General features: G+C 39.5%; 2 protein-coding genes across 2 annotated transcripts in view; both read right to left on the bottom strand.

Moving 5' to 3' along the window:
• Nucleotides 1-279: 279 nt before the first annotated feature.
• On the bottom strand, nt 280-4,932 carry fbxo2 (F-box protein 2). The gene is given in 7 exon segments (XM_018667602.2): nt 280-1,656; nt 1,769-1,907; nt 1,992-2,021; nt 2,023-2,085; nt 3,586-3,712; nt 3,930-3,995; nt 4,796-4,932. Coding segments are annotated over 6 exon segments (531 nt in total). The 5' UTR covers nt 3,967-3,995; nt 4,796-4,932; the 3' UTR covers nt 280-1,521.
• A 2,322-nt stretch (nt 4,933-7,254) lies between these two features.
• The window catches only part of LOC108877507 (integrin alpha-5-like), a 37,375-nt gene continuing 28,593 nt past the window's right edge, over nt 7,255-16,036 (bottom strand). Inside the window, 12 exon segments of the mRNA XM_018667583.2 lie at nt 7,255-8,049; nt 9,149-9,271; nt 9,411-9,443; nt 9,445-9,513; nt 9,726-9,839; nt 11,933-12,040; nt 12,170-12,328; nt 13,002-13,107; nt 13,207-13,287; nt 13,518-13,597; nt 13,768-13,860; nt 14,062-14,212. Coding sequence (XP_018523099.1) covers nt 7,966-8,049; nt 9,149-9,271; nt 9,411-9,443; nt 9,445-9,513; nt 9,726-9,839; nt 11,933-12,040; nt 12,170-12,328; nt 13,002-13,107; nt 13,207-13,287; nt 13,518-13,597; nt 13,768-13,860; nt 14,062-14,212 — 1,201 coding nt within the window. The 3' untranslated portion in view covers nt 7,255-7,965.

Here is a 16,036-nt window from a genome sequence, read left to right as displayed (position 1 = left end):
ATTACACTGCTTTATTGATTGAATAATAGTATTTGTTCCTGATAAAGAACTTGGTGAGCAAAGTTACAACACTTAAATACTTCCCAGCACTGCCAGAAAGAAAGCTATTATGACCACGCATCTAGTTGAAAATAACTGTGTATATCCTCAGCCTAACATCTTCAACTACCTACAGTCGCTTTCTTGAAAGTGAAAACAAATTACCACCACACACTTCTGGAACAGTTTAGTGATCTTGGGATGGAAAGTTCAACTTGACAAAACAGACAGTACAATGGATGGCAATGTATTTAATCGTTTTTTATTCCCATTTGAATGATTAACCGCTTTTTTGCTTACAACATCCCCAGCCCACCAAACAAGTCAGTTTATGCGCCAGCATAAGTAAGTGTGCAGAAGTAGTAGTTAACAGATCATGATTAATGGCTGTGTTTAAGGTTAATAAAGCCAAGCTTTCACTGTGTTTCACAGATTAGTTACTGCAGCTGTTTCCACAGCATTAGCATGATATACAGTGGAGTCAGAAAGTGTTCAGACCCCTTAATTTTAAGCAAACTTTGTGTTGTAGATTTAATTGTGACTCGATAAAATTGACATTTTTGTTCATCAGTCTACACTCAATAAGTCCACAATGACCAAGTAAAAACATTTCTGCAAAGACTAAGAATAAAAAAGTGAAATGTTTCATTTATATGTTCATATGTATAAATGTACTCATATTCTGGATTTAGACAGTTTATCTCATTCTTCCTGGCAGAAACTCTGTCAGATTGGATTGGACTGAACTGCCATCTTCAGGCCTCTCCACACAGTTATCCTGTGGGTTTATCAATGGTCTTTGGTGGGAACACTCAGAGACTTGAAAGGTGAACTGTTGCCCCACTCTCAGGTTGCTTGCTCTCTGGTCTTCAAGGACCTCTCTGTATTTGGCCACATTCATCCGACCCCGACCCTAGTTTCCCTGTCCCTGCCATTGAGAAACACCCCCGTAGCATGTTGCTGCCACCACCGCATTCACCCATCTCTTCCATTTCACAATTACTGAGGCCACTGTGCTTGTGGGAACAATCAAAGCTTTAGGAGTGGTTTCCCTTGCCTTGGTCTATGTTTGACCACATTTTTATCACAGAGGTCTACAGAGAGTTCATTGGACTTTATGGCTTGCTTTTTATCCTGACATGTGTAAATTGTGAGACCTTATATACACAGGTGTGTGCCTTTTAAAACTCTTTCCAGTCAGTTTGCCACAGGTGGACAGTCAAGTCCAGACATATCTCAAAAAAGCAAAAAGTGAAGGGGCCTAAATACTTTCTGAAGCCACTCTACAGAGGTGTAAGCTATAGCAGATGCATAAGGCAGAGCTGGTCCTCTTGAAATCTTGAATCCTACACTGTCACTCAGATGCCCTTATGTAACATTTGCCCAATTCCACCCACCCAACCCCACCAACCCCTTCTTTACCTTTCAGTATTTTTTACTCCGTAGTTCCCTTCTCCTCTCACTCTTTTGCTTTCCTCATGATCAGACCTCAATAGTAACAGAGCTCGCAGTGACCCGCACTCCAAACCAGCCATCCCAGAACTTAGTGTCTTGTCCTCCGTGTTCAAAGGTGATATAACGCATCCCAGGACCATAGCCGGAAAATGTATGGCTGACCTGGAATTCATACAGAGAAAGAGAAAACCACTCTGATCTGTTTGTGGACCCTGCAGGTTATTCTCACATGTCTAATGTTCTGAACATACAGAGCACTCTCCTCTCTGTGTACCTGTTTCCACGAGCAGTCGTCACAGTCAGGGTCAAGGGTCACTGGGTCAGGTTTGAACTCCTGTATGACCTCATGATTCTCATCCAGCAGACACACAGTCATTAGGTAAGTGCAACCACAGTCTGTCCTCCCACAGTACCTGGGGGATGAACCACACATTAACTAGTGACACTCAACACTTACAGAGGGTGTCTACAAGAAGATCAGTCCATCTCTGTCTTACCAGTCTTCCACTGTGATAGCTGGCTCGGCAGTCCAACTGTTCACTGGAGTAACCCTCTGTTAACAAGCTGATCACCTGTCTCTTCAGACACAGCCTAGGATGCACATTTTTTTCACAGTGATGATTTTGCATGAGACTGCAGAAAACAGTCACCTTACATTGACATGAAAATGAAAAGCCATATAAATGTATAAGCCATATGAAATATATTAAATTGAGGGGAAATTATGAAAAACACTAGGACATATGTAGCATTCGAATGATGGATTGCATGGAATTTCTATCATTAACGTAAGTTCAGACACAAACCTTTGATTTTATTAAGAAACCGTTTCTTCCATTTTCTTTCATGTCCTTGTAAGTTCACTCTTCACTTATGTGTGATTTGCTCTATAGTTTAAATTTCCACTGTTTGTCTTTACTGTCCTGGATGGATTGACATGATTTGTGTAACCAAAGCAGAAATCTTAAAACTTTTAGCAAAATATATATCATTCTATGGCATCCTTCTACTGAATAAACAAATTCTACATACAAATCAAAACCAATAACTTGACTAAAATGAGGCACAGTTTTCCTAAATCCTCCCCTGCATTTTTGAGGTTACTAATAAATCACAGTTTGTTGACCTGGTGCGAAACAATGAATTATATATTCTCTCTAGAAACTGGATGCTGTAGTTGTGTGTGTTGTTCTACATGTTTCTCTCTATTACTGATTACTGAAGTATATTCCTAGATCTTCTTCCCATGTTTTCTTAGCTTGTACATCTGTCTTGTTCTAAAATTTATATCAAGGACACAGTGTGCATTTACATGTTTTCTACTGTTGTCAATAGTTCATTAATATGTGTGTATAATATTCTCTTTATCAAGTTGTTTTCTTGTTAATATCTTATTTCTGAGTCTTTATTGATCCATACCTTCTGATACCTTCATTTTCACCCATTCCTCCTATTCCACCCAAAAGTTTGTCCCATTTTTTAAACTCATGTGGACTAATAAAGTAGGTAAAGTCTGAAATGAAATTGTGTTGATATGGTATAATAATGTTAATGGAACCATTTTTCATTTGTTAAGATTTTTATTTGTTTTTCCAGGGGTTTATAGTTATGTGAAGACTGTCATCCTGTAAGAAAAAATGACCCCATAGGTCGTGTAAGCAGTGCAAGCAGCTTATTGCAACCAAATAATTATGACCCGCAGTTTTGATTTAATCGTTGAGGGACTTCTCTTGGCCATAGTAATTATGATGGGAACAATGGAAGACATTAGGAGATGTAGTATAAAAATTAGCAAAGTCAGCTTTTGGAGGATGAGGTTGGGGCAGATGGATGGGTCGACAAAACACAGGACTTTCACACAGCAGATTGCTGCTCATTTCCTGTTTGAAGCTGAAAGTTAGCATCATTTTTAAAATCTATGACTGTTCCACAACCATAACCACATACTTATTCTTGTAATCATGATAATGTAGGACCTCTAACCTTACAGAAGTACTTGTTTTAATCAACGCCACAATCTTATCCTAAACCCTTACTAACCGTTCCACAAGTTTTCTGTTAGCATTTAAATATACAGTGATAAATACTCACTCAAATGAGGTTGCAAAATACGTGGTCACTCCGTCTTTGGGGAAGTCATGGCCACAGTCTCCTGGCATGTCTTCCACCTTCCACTGGCTTCCACCATTCTCCGTCAGCTCCCAGAATTCCAGCTGCTCTGGAAGGAAAATACACAGTCTCAGTCTGCCAATGTATTTCTACTCTGTATACAGTGAGTTAAGTTCAGTTTCAGGAGCATTCAGGAAGTATAGCACGAAAATATCTGAAAAGTAAATTTTAGACCATTATAAAAAAACTACACTGCACCTACTTTATTGAGTAAAACTATCTATTTACATGGTTGCAGATCTTCTATAAAGAAAATAACATCTTACCTTCCCCAGTGGGATTCTTCAGCAGGTTTCTGTCCATGATTATAGCTTAGACGGAGAAGGCAGGATCTGTACAGGCCAAACAGAAAAGAGCAACATGGATCAATATCTCCACTGCAGTTTCTGTTATACTATCTGTATCGCAGCCACTCCCACAAATCTGGTGACAGCTTTAGACCAACTGAAATCTTTGCAGTATTAAGTAGAAAATAATTGAGTATGGGTTTGATGAAGTTTAATAATGGACATAGTGTTGGGTCCAGAGGAGTTGAAAAGGTTAAAAATTAAAGAGGTCATGATGGTCCCAAACTAGGCCAGGTCATTTCCACAGATTCAAAACCCAAACACTGTAATACCATGTCTGCTGACTCACAGCAGAGCATATGAAGCAAAAGCCTCCCTCGGTCCATCCTGAATAGGAGGGATCACAGAGGATCAACCATCATCAGACAGACATCACCCACAACCTGGGGTAGCACATTGCCATAGAAATGGTTCAAGGGGATAGTTTAATTCCACTGTCCCAGTGTGTCCGTATGCCCAGCATTTGTGTTCTTAAAGGGCAGTCATAACACAAGCAATAATATGATTCTGTCACTAATAATACCAATACAATTTTGGAAAGTAGAAATAGCAGTCTGAGGCACAGAGAACAGATGTGTGTGCGTCAAACACCACTTAGGTGCACATTCGTTCAGCATTGCACTGCTCTCTAAAGCTCCGAACACAAACTAGCTAAGTCATCTGTCTGTACACTCTTCAATTATAGGCAGAACAGATGCAATACATGCACATTAATGTTATGTTCTGCTGTAAATGACACACACAGCTCTGTCTAAACACATTTGACAGCACAATGTGTTACTCACAGCCAGGGGAAAGCAAGTACAGTCTTCGGTTTCCTCTGCCTCTTTCTCAGACCGAACACTTGAGCTCCTCTGCAGGGTAGCACCCTCGTGACAGTGGCTTTTATAGCCTGGGAGGGCACACACACACACACACACACACACACACAAACAGTAAGGGAAAGAGAGGGAGGGAGAGGAGAGAGAGGAGGAGAGACACAAAACACCCAATCTGCAGGTTGGGAGGGAGCATCCATCCAGCAGAACTCAGCAGAACCACACATGTACACACTCAGCACAAATGTGGGTTTGAGCAAACACATCAATACAGACAGTGAGAGAAAACATTCAATACTCCTTTTAATGAAAGGTCAAAGTTTATTTTGCTCGTGATGACAAAAACACACATAAACAAGCTCAGTTACAAAAGAAACAGCACAGGGAGCAGCAAGAACAGTAAGGGTTTGCACAACATTAAAACAGGTAACTTGTTTTAATGTTGTGGCTGATCAGAGTATATCCGTGGGCTGTTTTGAGAGTTTAAGAGTTTAGCGTGAACCATCAGAATTGTAAGACATAAACATATTTAGTGTATAACAAGTCGACCTGCTGCAAAACCTAACTGTGGAAAGCTTGGAGAACTGACCATTGGAGGCAGAAAAACACACATTGAACATACCAAAATGCCAAATACCATTTTGTTTCACCTCACTCACCCATGCATTTATTGCTGAGCAAACTTGTACCAGCTGACTGGCTGATTGGTGACCCTGCTAAGGATGGTTCAGCAGGCATGGCTCTTTTAGTGGTTTAAGGGTTTGGGTCCTTCACACCCTTCCCTCACAGCTGTTTCTCACTTCTTTTGACTAGACAGACCTCTTCTGTGGGCCATGTGAGCATTTCTCTCTCTCTCTCTCGATCGATTTCGATTTCGTTTTCGCTTTACATAAAACATGTTACCAAAGCATAAAATGACATATGAACATCAGAACATTAGTAAATACAACGATAACTATATACAATAAGATAATAATAAAGAATGAGATAAGAAATAACAACACAAAAAAAACCCAACAAGAAAACAAAATAAAATACATACATATACATGTGTATGTATATACATACACACATATAGAATCCCTACATTAAACTGTGTCTCTTTTTGTGACATGCTGTGACATACTCTCCTGCCACGTCTATCACAGAGCTTTCTTCTCCTTTCTTCCCCTTCTTCTCTCTCTCTCTTTCTCTCTCTCTCTCTCTCTCTCTCTTTCTCTCTTGTTCCACCTGTTAAAGTGTGCTCAGACAGAACATAAAGAGAATTTTTGCTTTGCATTGTTGGTACAAATTTGACAATGATAGAAAGTAATTAAGTGCATGTACTCAAGTATTCTACTTAAGTGCAGTTTTTGGAATACTTGTACTTTATTATTTCTATTTTATGTTACTTTAGTACCTTTTAGAAGTGAGTACTTTTTACTACACTACATTTATCTGACTGCAATAGTTACCCATTACTTTTCACATTAGCTTCTGAAACATACACAAACTTTTTGGCCCCTGCATTGTTAAAAGTTCCACCAAGTGAATTCCCTACTGTAAAGAAAAGTACAAAAAGTACCACCTGAAACATAAGTTTATTCAAACCTATCTCATGGACATCCAGGATGGATCAAGAGCAGAGAGAAACCATCTGCTCCAATATGTGCTTTATCATTACTTCACCTCAATGCTTTAGCTTCATTGTGCAGAATAATGTGTGCTCAGACACCAGAGGGATATTTTTACATTTGTCTGTGTTCACCTGAAGTCTGATTTGTGACATCAAAACTGGTTTAGAAGCCAGTCATGGCCAAAATGTGTACTTTCTGCGAGTGTGATGTGAAAACGCATGAGATCTCTGATAGCACTTGAAGGCATCAGGAGACAGGCACTGCACAGTGGTAGTAACACAAACCACCTGCAGAGGGAAGCAATGGGCCACTGAATAACTTTGGGTGAGGGGAGAAATGCAGTCTCAGGACCTGAGATAAGAAAATGTGTTCACTTATCTCTGACACCTGTCATTTGTATGTGTAAAACATATATTTTTTAGGTATGGTATTTATAGGGTCATATGCAGAGCCATTTCTCCTCCAAACAAGGCATGTCATCTTGCCTCTTATTCTCCCAGTAATCTACTGGCTTCTCCAAATGTTGTGTAGCAAACTTCAAATGAGCTTCAATATGTCTTTTCTTCAGTAATGGAGTCTTCTGAGGTGATCATGCATTGAGACTGTGGCGGTGGAGTGCATTGCCTATTGTGACAACTAAACCTGCTACTTCCAGGTCTTTCTGGAGCTATATTCTAGTGGTCCAGTTGAATATGTATTTCCCCCACTGTAGTTTGTCTTTATAAAATAACTGCCCTGGTCATTGCCTGCTATAGCAAGGGGGTTCTCTTTTGTCCCTATTTACTCAGGACTAAGCAAGTCAGTCAGGCATTTTTAATGGGTATACAAAATTTGGCTTTATTCTGGGCCACAACACTGACAGGTCATAACACAATGAATACATTACATACATTACAACACACACAAAATACCTCCCAATATGGGAGAGGAATTATTCAAGTTAAACATTGCAGTTTCACCAGGATTGTCCTGCAGACAGTACAGTACAACATTCAACCATCAATAGGAAAAGACTGTGCCATAAATAACAAGTGGTGTATAGACCATACAAAAGCAGGAATTTAAACAGATATTAAACACTGGGATTGCAAAAGTGACTTACAATATACTTTTTAGGACTGAAGGAATACTGTACTTTGTTGGAGGTGCATTTGTTTTATTGTACTAAATTCTGTCCGTGGAGTATTTTCCAAAGAAGCATGTTTCCACTGGGACAAGCTTCTTAGGTGGAAGTCCTTGTTATTTCATTCTCTGCAGAAGCTTCGTAGATCTTGCTCTTGATTGTATTGATTGTATGTATCAAAGAGCAGTGCATATACAACTGCATGACACATATAGTCTTTCCTGCTTTGGCATTTTAGTGCAGCACCAGATATTTTGTATTCCAGTGATACAGCACCCATAATTGTCCCCTCATAAATGGGTTGCCTGCTTATCGTTAGCAAGTTTCCCTCTGTGTTTAGGAATATGACAATAATTCCAGTTCTTTGGAACAGCTGCAGGGGAGGGTCTGTCTTGGATCTAAGCTTCAGAGGACGCCTGGGGTTTGAGCTGGGCCTTCTCCATGGTCGTACCGTATGGATCTGACCTTTTAAAGAAGCCCATCTGGAGGGGAACAAGGAGAGGGGAAGATTAGATACAAATAAATCTGACAAAGTCTAGACTAAAAATGGGAGTATCAATAGAAATTAATATTTCCTATTTCTTGCCGCTGGCCAATCAGAACATGACTTATGATGACTTATGACATAATGAGTTATATCATAACTCATCATGTATTAGTTATTACATCAAATTCAAAGTGTAAACGCATGGATACTACATACTACATGTATGTACAGTCAGTAATAGTAGTAATTCAAAACAAAACGGTTTATTTTCTGTTGGATAAGATGCTTATTACAGATCTTTTCTCCCTCAGTGTTGACTGGAAGGATATCCTAGATCTCCCCTCATATAGAAAGACACATTTAATGATAGTGAACTTTTGATTGCAGTTTGTTTTATTCTATATATAAGTGCTTTGCAGCCAAATTAATAATAGTTAGTGTTATGTGGCCAACTTTGCAAATAGCTACTGGCTAATTGTGAACAAGGTCTGGGTCTGGCCAAATGAAGAGTAGGATGGCAGCCCTGTGCCCAAACCATTTTGCAGCAGTCTAACAACTTCAGAGGGACCTCAAAATAAAACCACAACATTCATTCATTCATTCATTATGAGGGGGCTGGAGCCTATCCCAGCTGACATTGGGCAAGAGGTGGGGTACAACCTGGACAGATCGCCAGTCCATTGCAGAAAACCACAACATGTTCATTTAATAATTTTTAGTCATAATTTATTTTAAAGTATATATATCTAACCTGACCTGAATCCTCAAACAGATGCATGGATGCATTATGAGACAGTGGGCCCCTGGGCACAGACATATAAATGCCCCTAACACCTGTGACTCCTCAGCCTGTGTCCATTTGTAATCCATCCATGCCTAATCATGTTACTGAACACATGTATGGGTATGGAATTACAAGGATGGTTAGTGAGACCACATCACTGTCAAAAATGTGTATTCTGGTAACTGACACTCACTGACACTATAGTAACTGACACTCATCTAAACTATACCTTAAGTGGGCTGATATTTAACTAGAAAACATGCCAGCCGGTCAGAAACAGTTATTTTCTGTGGTAGTGGTAGCTCATTACCTTGTACAGTAGATATATGAGCAGGGAGAGTAACAGCAGCCCAGCTAGAACAGCCAGGATGATGATCCACACTGGAACAGGGAACAAAGTGTCCGGCTTGTTCCAGATCACAGCTGTCACCACCTGAACAACAGGAAATCACAGCATTCAAATGAGCCTCTGCAGATTTGTACCGCCTGACACTGACATTCACATGTAAATAAGATAACATTTACAAGGTTGTTAAATTATAAAATCCAATACAAGAGTTAGGTGAAGTTACCTTTTTGGATCCAGATGGCTTGAATTTAGGGAGGGATAGAATAAGGCATCCTGTCCACTTTGTACCCAACAGAGCACTCCAGAACATACTGCTTATAGGGCCTCTGTGGACAAGCAAAATACAGTTGGAAAAAACAGACATTCTGATGAGGGGTCGATATATGGCAGCTGCTGAAGTTGGGGCACAGTGTGTGTAATTGTTGTTAAGTTGCCTCCAACAGGGGGCAGTATAAGACTTGATATGTAAACCGGAATTTCCTGTGCTAAGGGTATACATATGACCAGTAGAACAGAGAAGAATGACCTGTAGTCTCACCTCAATGAAGGTTTCAGCCCAGAGTCTGGAACGTACAGTCAGAATAACACTGCCTCCTCTCTCCAGCAGCCCAACATGACACTGCAGCTGCCAGCACTCCACTGTAGAGCAGGTCTATGGAAGGACAGAGCCAAACCCACTCAGTGTGGCATTCAATACTATTTCTTTTAATTTATGATTAGATAGGTTGATATTCCCTTCATAGTCTTATAACAAAACGATTCATTCCAGTTTCCTCTGCAGGAAGCACAGACACATGAAAAAATTGTTCTTATTCATTTGAACCCTTTAATGGTCTTTACAGCTGTTTGGTGAAGCACATTTTAGCTGATTAAAAAAAAATAGTTGTACATAAACTGACTGACTTATCTGGCACTCAGTTGATGTAGTTGAGGCCAAAAAACCCAGGGTGCACTGTGGTTTAAAGGATTAGACCTTTTCAGGTGGCTTCCCTCCAAGAGGTTAGCAGCAGAAAAATTACTTGTAGCATGTGTCATGTTTGTGGTGGAGTTTACATAACTAATTACATTTTTTAAATTTAGTTTAGTTTCAGAGGGCTGACTGAGCAGAATGATGTAAATTTATACTGGTGGCCAAAAAGATCAGATGATTTTGTAATAACTTTTCAACTGGTATATTTATTATTGCTAACAATTCAATTTTTGACTATTATCATGAAAAACAACATTTTGTAATATAAATATAATAGTTTGTTAACAGTTACGGTTAGTAAACAAGGATAGTAAGCAAGTCACTGCTTGCACAATATCGATCTGAAAGCACACACTCCCGCACTCTATGACAGGCACAGTAAATTGCCCCTCTAGCTTGGTTGTGACTTGAAGTAATTTCACTACTTAAATTAACATTCATCTTTCAAACAGTGGAGAAAGGATGTTTGGAAACACCTTTATGTGGTTGGATTCTCCAATTAACGATGGTTCATCTGAATACCATAAGAGATATGCTGTCATGACATTACTGTCAGTGACACAAGCCGCACCAAAGCAACCCAGTAAATCACAAACCTAATTAACTTCATCTCAGAAACAATTACAGCAAGCAGCAGGAGATGTTGACCAGAGCTCATTATATCTATTACCGTTTCCTCTGCTGACAGAAGTAATCTCATTATAATTTAAATCTTTTTTCAAGTTCAGGGAGCAGAGCTACCTCTTCCTACTACTACTGATTGGACTATTTTAGTTTGTATGTACAACATAAGTGTGCACACCTACTCAGCAGAGCCACACACGCAGTCACATAAGAAGCCTAGTGGGATTGAACAGTCAACACAAAAGCCATTGACTTTATTTAAGAGCCTCTGTTGTGGTGTGTTTGGACTGAATAGCTCCAGAGACTCACGTCACCATGATTCCCTCCACATGCTGAGTCAAGGAGGAAAGAGGAGAAGAAAAACAAACACCTCCTGGGTTTTTATGGGATACGTGGAGTCAACTGTTCAATCCTGATGAGGAACAAATGTTCTCAGAAGGTTAGGAAATCAAAGGTAAATCCACCCAAGACTGGCTATTTTGTCTCTTTACACTACTGAATTGGCTAGGTTTGCCATACAATGATAAAACCATTTAAAAATATGTCAGTTTATGAGTTACTGGAGAGCACATTGACGGATTTGACAGAGCTAGCTTGCGCAGATTGCTCCCAGTATTTGTGCTATGCTAAACACAACTACTTCTGAACGCACAGATATGAAACTGACAGCAGCCCTGTCTCATTTAAGGTTAGAGTAAAGGTTAGGTGTTTAGTTACAGGGTGATTAGATTAAAGGGAACTTTGTTTGATTTTACAAATAAAGGTCTGTTTCCAAGTTTTGAGGTTACTGCCACATATGAGAAAAAAAGTAGTATAGGGTGTTTTCTAGCTCTAAATCTGATAGATTGCGTCAAGCGATGTCATATTAACCACTATTAGCAAAACACATCTGAATCCACGACTGAAACGATGGCAGTCAAGTTGCATTGCGGGTAAGTGTTAGGCTTTGACAGGGAAGAATGGAATGAACAATGGAATACAAAATACTATCTATTTGATCATCTATTTGATCCTTTTTTAAAACATTGGCCCAAGTAGAAGTACTCTTTTAAAGTAGCCAGTGTCATTTCTATATGTTCGTTGATGCGTACATAAGGAGCAGCATTAAAGATGCTACAAGTGGATTTTCTATCTATTCCATGATGTCTCACCAGGTTTCCTTGTTCAGCTAGAGGATCTTTGGTCACCTCCCTTCTCTGGATGTGGTGCTCAGTGTTGGATTTCAGTGACGTGGGACCCTGTGCTGCTGGAGGCTGGAGCTGCATACGTAAAGACATTGACAGAGTCATTAACAAAGATAATCCAATTCTCAGGGACAATAATAGAACAACGGTAAAACCTTGCCGTTCCAATCAAGCTGTTGTGTGTGTTTGAGTGTGTGTCCTCACCTTGAGTTTCAGTGCATTAACAGTTGTTTTGGAGGAGCAGGTCAGCGGCCCCTCAGTGACCACCTCCACTGGATAGAGCAGCTCATGGCCGTGTCCCCTCAGAGGACATCTCATCTCTAATGTTGACTGGCTGACCACACTGGGACCATTATTTACCAACTGAAAGAGAGAGAGTGAGTTTGAACTAAGATGCTGTTTCTACTTAAACCTACTTAAGAAACACAAAAGGCTTCTTGGGGTGAAGTAAATCTTCACGCGAGACAGCTACATTCCACCTATGATAGATTTTATGTGTGACCCAGGGCATTAGCATTTATTTGAAATTCCACATAACAAAGTTTAATACTCATTCTCCTTTTTGTTCCAGGCATTTAAAACAGTGTACATACACACACATTTTTTAAAAATTACAGTATATGAGCTTAACAAAGCTGTACATGCTACCTTCTTAACTAGATGGGATTGTAAACTTGGTTTATTACTCAGAATCAAAGTGAGGAGACAGTGCTAACAACAGCAGCTAATGTTAGCTGGCCAAATGTAAAACAGAGAGTGTAAAGCATAATTTATTAATCTTCATTTTGAGTTTCTTAACTAAATTAGAAATATGTACATTAAATGAAAGCTTTTCATCAAACCATATTCCCAAGTACTTATAGGAGGACACCCTTTCAATCAATGTACCATCGGACGTAAAAATTCCTAAATTAAAAAAACATTTAAGAGCCTTAGAGGCAAAACATCACTGCAAATAAACAGACATGGGAAAGCAGTAAGAATTGTGCAAATACATTAAACCTCAAAGCATGGTTTGTAAGAAATCATGGCATACCTCATAGACGTGCTGAAGCTCGGGGCCGACGTCCTGCTCTTCCCTCAGACTCTGATGAACAGTCCAGTTGGGAGGGGGAAAGATGACTTTGTCTGGTCGAGAAACACTGCAACAGACACAAACACAGAGTTTTAGCAGTTATGTCGGCAGGAATATATAATAGTAATGTAATGATGTAGTGGTAGAGTCAGCAATGAAGCCTCACCCTTGCAGAATGACATCAGCCATCGCAGCCACCTCCAACTCATACAACACTACCTCACTCTCAGAGTTATTTGCATTTTTACTGCAACAGACACAAAGGAAAGGCAAAACATTAACTATTTCAGAAACATTTGTTCATGTAAGACTACTGTTCAAAACTGAATGTCACCAGATTTTAAAATTACTATTATTGGACTTTAAAACTGTCACAAACATTGATTTAATAATTACTCACTAAATGCAATCTGAAACTGAATTTAAAGACATTTAAAAATGAAAATAAAATTTTTAAAAAATTTACCACTGACCTACCTTCGTATTTGGAGCTCAAACTGTACAGTGCTGTGAGTATCCTTTAGTCTGGGCACAGTGAACCGAAGGCCAGCCCATAACTGGGAAATGACCCACAGAATATGAAAAATTAATTATTAAAAAAAATTAAATACTTTCTAAGTTCCTCCACACCTAATCAGATCTAAAAATGGCCTTGTCATTTAGTTAATTGTACTGAGACACAAAAACAGAAAAGGGCCAAAAGCAGCATGTGAGTGTTGGCTCTTACACTGGTACCAGGCTTCATGGGGTTCCCCAGATCACACACGAGATACCGGGTCTGATTTTCTGTCTCGTAGCTGCATGTCAGCTGGGTCAAGCTCTGGAAAGGAAATAAAAAAATACAATTTAAATAATCATATATGTCATATATATACACACACACACACACACACACACACACATATATATATATATCCATATGGATGGCTGGAGCCTATCCCAACTGTCACTGGGAGAGAGGCACCCTGTATGGATCGATATTAATAACAGTAATAATAATAATAATAGTTGTCCTCCTCACCACATTGTTCCGTGCTATTCCACTGTAGTCTGCCTCTGGAGGAAGTACCACATACAGCTCAGTCTCATATGCCCCTCCCTCTCCCTCATTCCTGGCATTGAACGTCAGACTCAAGGAGTTTTCATCACCCAAGTACACCTCAGTTCTGTCACTGAATAAGGAGAAAAACATCATCAGGATACTTCAAGTTTAATATTCTAAGAATGAATAAAGAATTCAGCAGTATTTTATTATAAATTTTAACCACTTGGGTGTATATCATACTGAATATTAATTTTATAGATCAATAATTTTAATTTTGAGACAGATCGTCATATTTGCTCCACTATAATCACCACCAGCTACTCATTAACTGTGTCTGTCTGCTTTCTGGTGCTGGAAAGGGAGTGTACCGAGGGGTTTTAAGAGCTTTATTGCCAAAAACAAGTGTCTGCTGCAGCTGGAAATAAACACTGATGACACAGGCCACAGGCCATAATAACAAAACAATGAGCTGAAAGACACAAAAATGCTCTGTGGGAGTTGAGGAAATTAAATCCAAATTAAATAAAAAGTATTAAGAAATCAATATAAAGAGTAACACTGCAAAAGAATGGAATCTTTTACAGCCATCCATGGCTTTAGAGAGATGGTCCTGACTTCAGTGATCCTCTGACATTGCCTATAGGGCCACCATGAGGTTCATATATCAACTAGAAATATTTATATATTTCTTATATTATTTATATATTTATATAACTATTGGATGGTTTGGAAAGAAATTTGGTGCAGAACTGTATCCTTCAGGATGAATTGTATTAATGATCCCTTAAGTTTTCATTATCCTGGAAAAAAGTCCACTACTTTATGACCAAATACCCACAAAACTAATGACATGCCCATTAGCCTCTGCTATACTTTGCGTATAGTGCTAATTAATGGTAGCATGCTAACACGCTAAACTGAGAGGGTGAACATAGTACATATAAGTTCTAAACATCAGCGTATTAGCATTGACATTGCAAGTATGTTAGCATGCTGACGCTGACTCTTAGTCTTAATGTTTTTTTAAAGTATTTCCCATGACATTTTTTTGTCGATCTTGAAAACCCCATTTACCTATGGTAATTAAAATGACCAAAAACATCACCCTCCATTTACAGCTTCTATATGCAGGCACAGTTTGTGATATCTCTGTTGCTGAGTCCATTTTAAGGGAGTTGGTGTAGGGTATGATCAAAATGCTCAAGAAGTGATTGTAAAATGTAATGAAAAGCAGGGACATGAAGTCTTTCCAGACAATGCATCTGTGTTTTAGACAGTCCCCAAAGGCCTTTTTGTCCTGCATATGTCTCCATGACCGACCTGGGAAATGACCCAAATCTGATCACTGTGATTTGTCTCAGGAAACCAACCCCCACCTTATTCTGCATGTTCACAGTGACGCCCCTGTGTGCAAACACGCTTTCAGTGTAGTGATAAATCCTCTCGACACCCCCCAGTTCCAGCCCTCCCCCAGCAGCTACACTTTGTGGTAGTAAATTCATGTTTCTACTGAGCAGAAAGCAGAGAAAGGAGTCTGGTTAAGGGTCAGAATCAGGGTTCTTCTTTCATTCCCCACTTCCTCCGCCCCCTCTCTTTAGAGGGTCTGGACGCAGTGACCCCACGCTAGGTAAGACAACCACCAGATGATTTTAATTAAGCTCGGGAAAGTTTAGCAAATGCAGAGGAAGCAGCACTGATACCCTAACACCAGCAGTGAGCAGATGCTGAGAACAGACAGAGGTCTGCAGCGTATAGTTGAGATGTTAAACTACAGTTTCATTTGTTGGGAAAATATAACCATGAATCATAAAGCTCATAAAAGAGTAATTGAAGCCAGAGCATACAACCAAAACACCAGTGACAGACCTCTGGGCTGTGAATGTTAAACATCCCCACTGTTTGCAAATTCTTGACGAGCCAGACAAAAATGCTGTGTCTTATAGCCTATCAG

This window comes from Lates calcarifer, linkage group LG12 (assembly GCF_001640805.2).
Source record: "Lates calcarifer isolate ASB-BC8 linkage group LG12, TLL_Latcal_v3, whole genome shotgun sequence".
Lineage (NCBI taxonomy): Eukaryota > Metazoa > Chordata > Actinopteri > Centropomidae > Lates > Lates calcarifer.
This window is presented reverse-complemented; position numbering and strand designations above follow the sequence as displayed.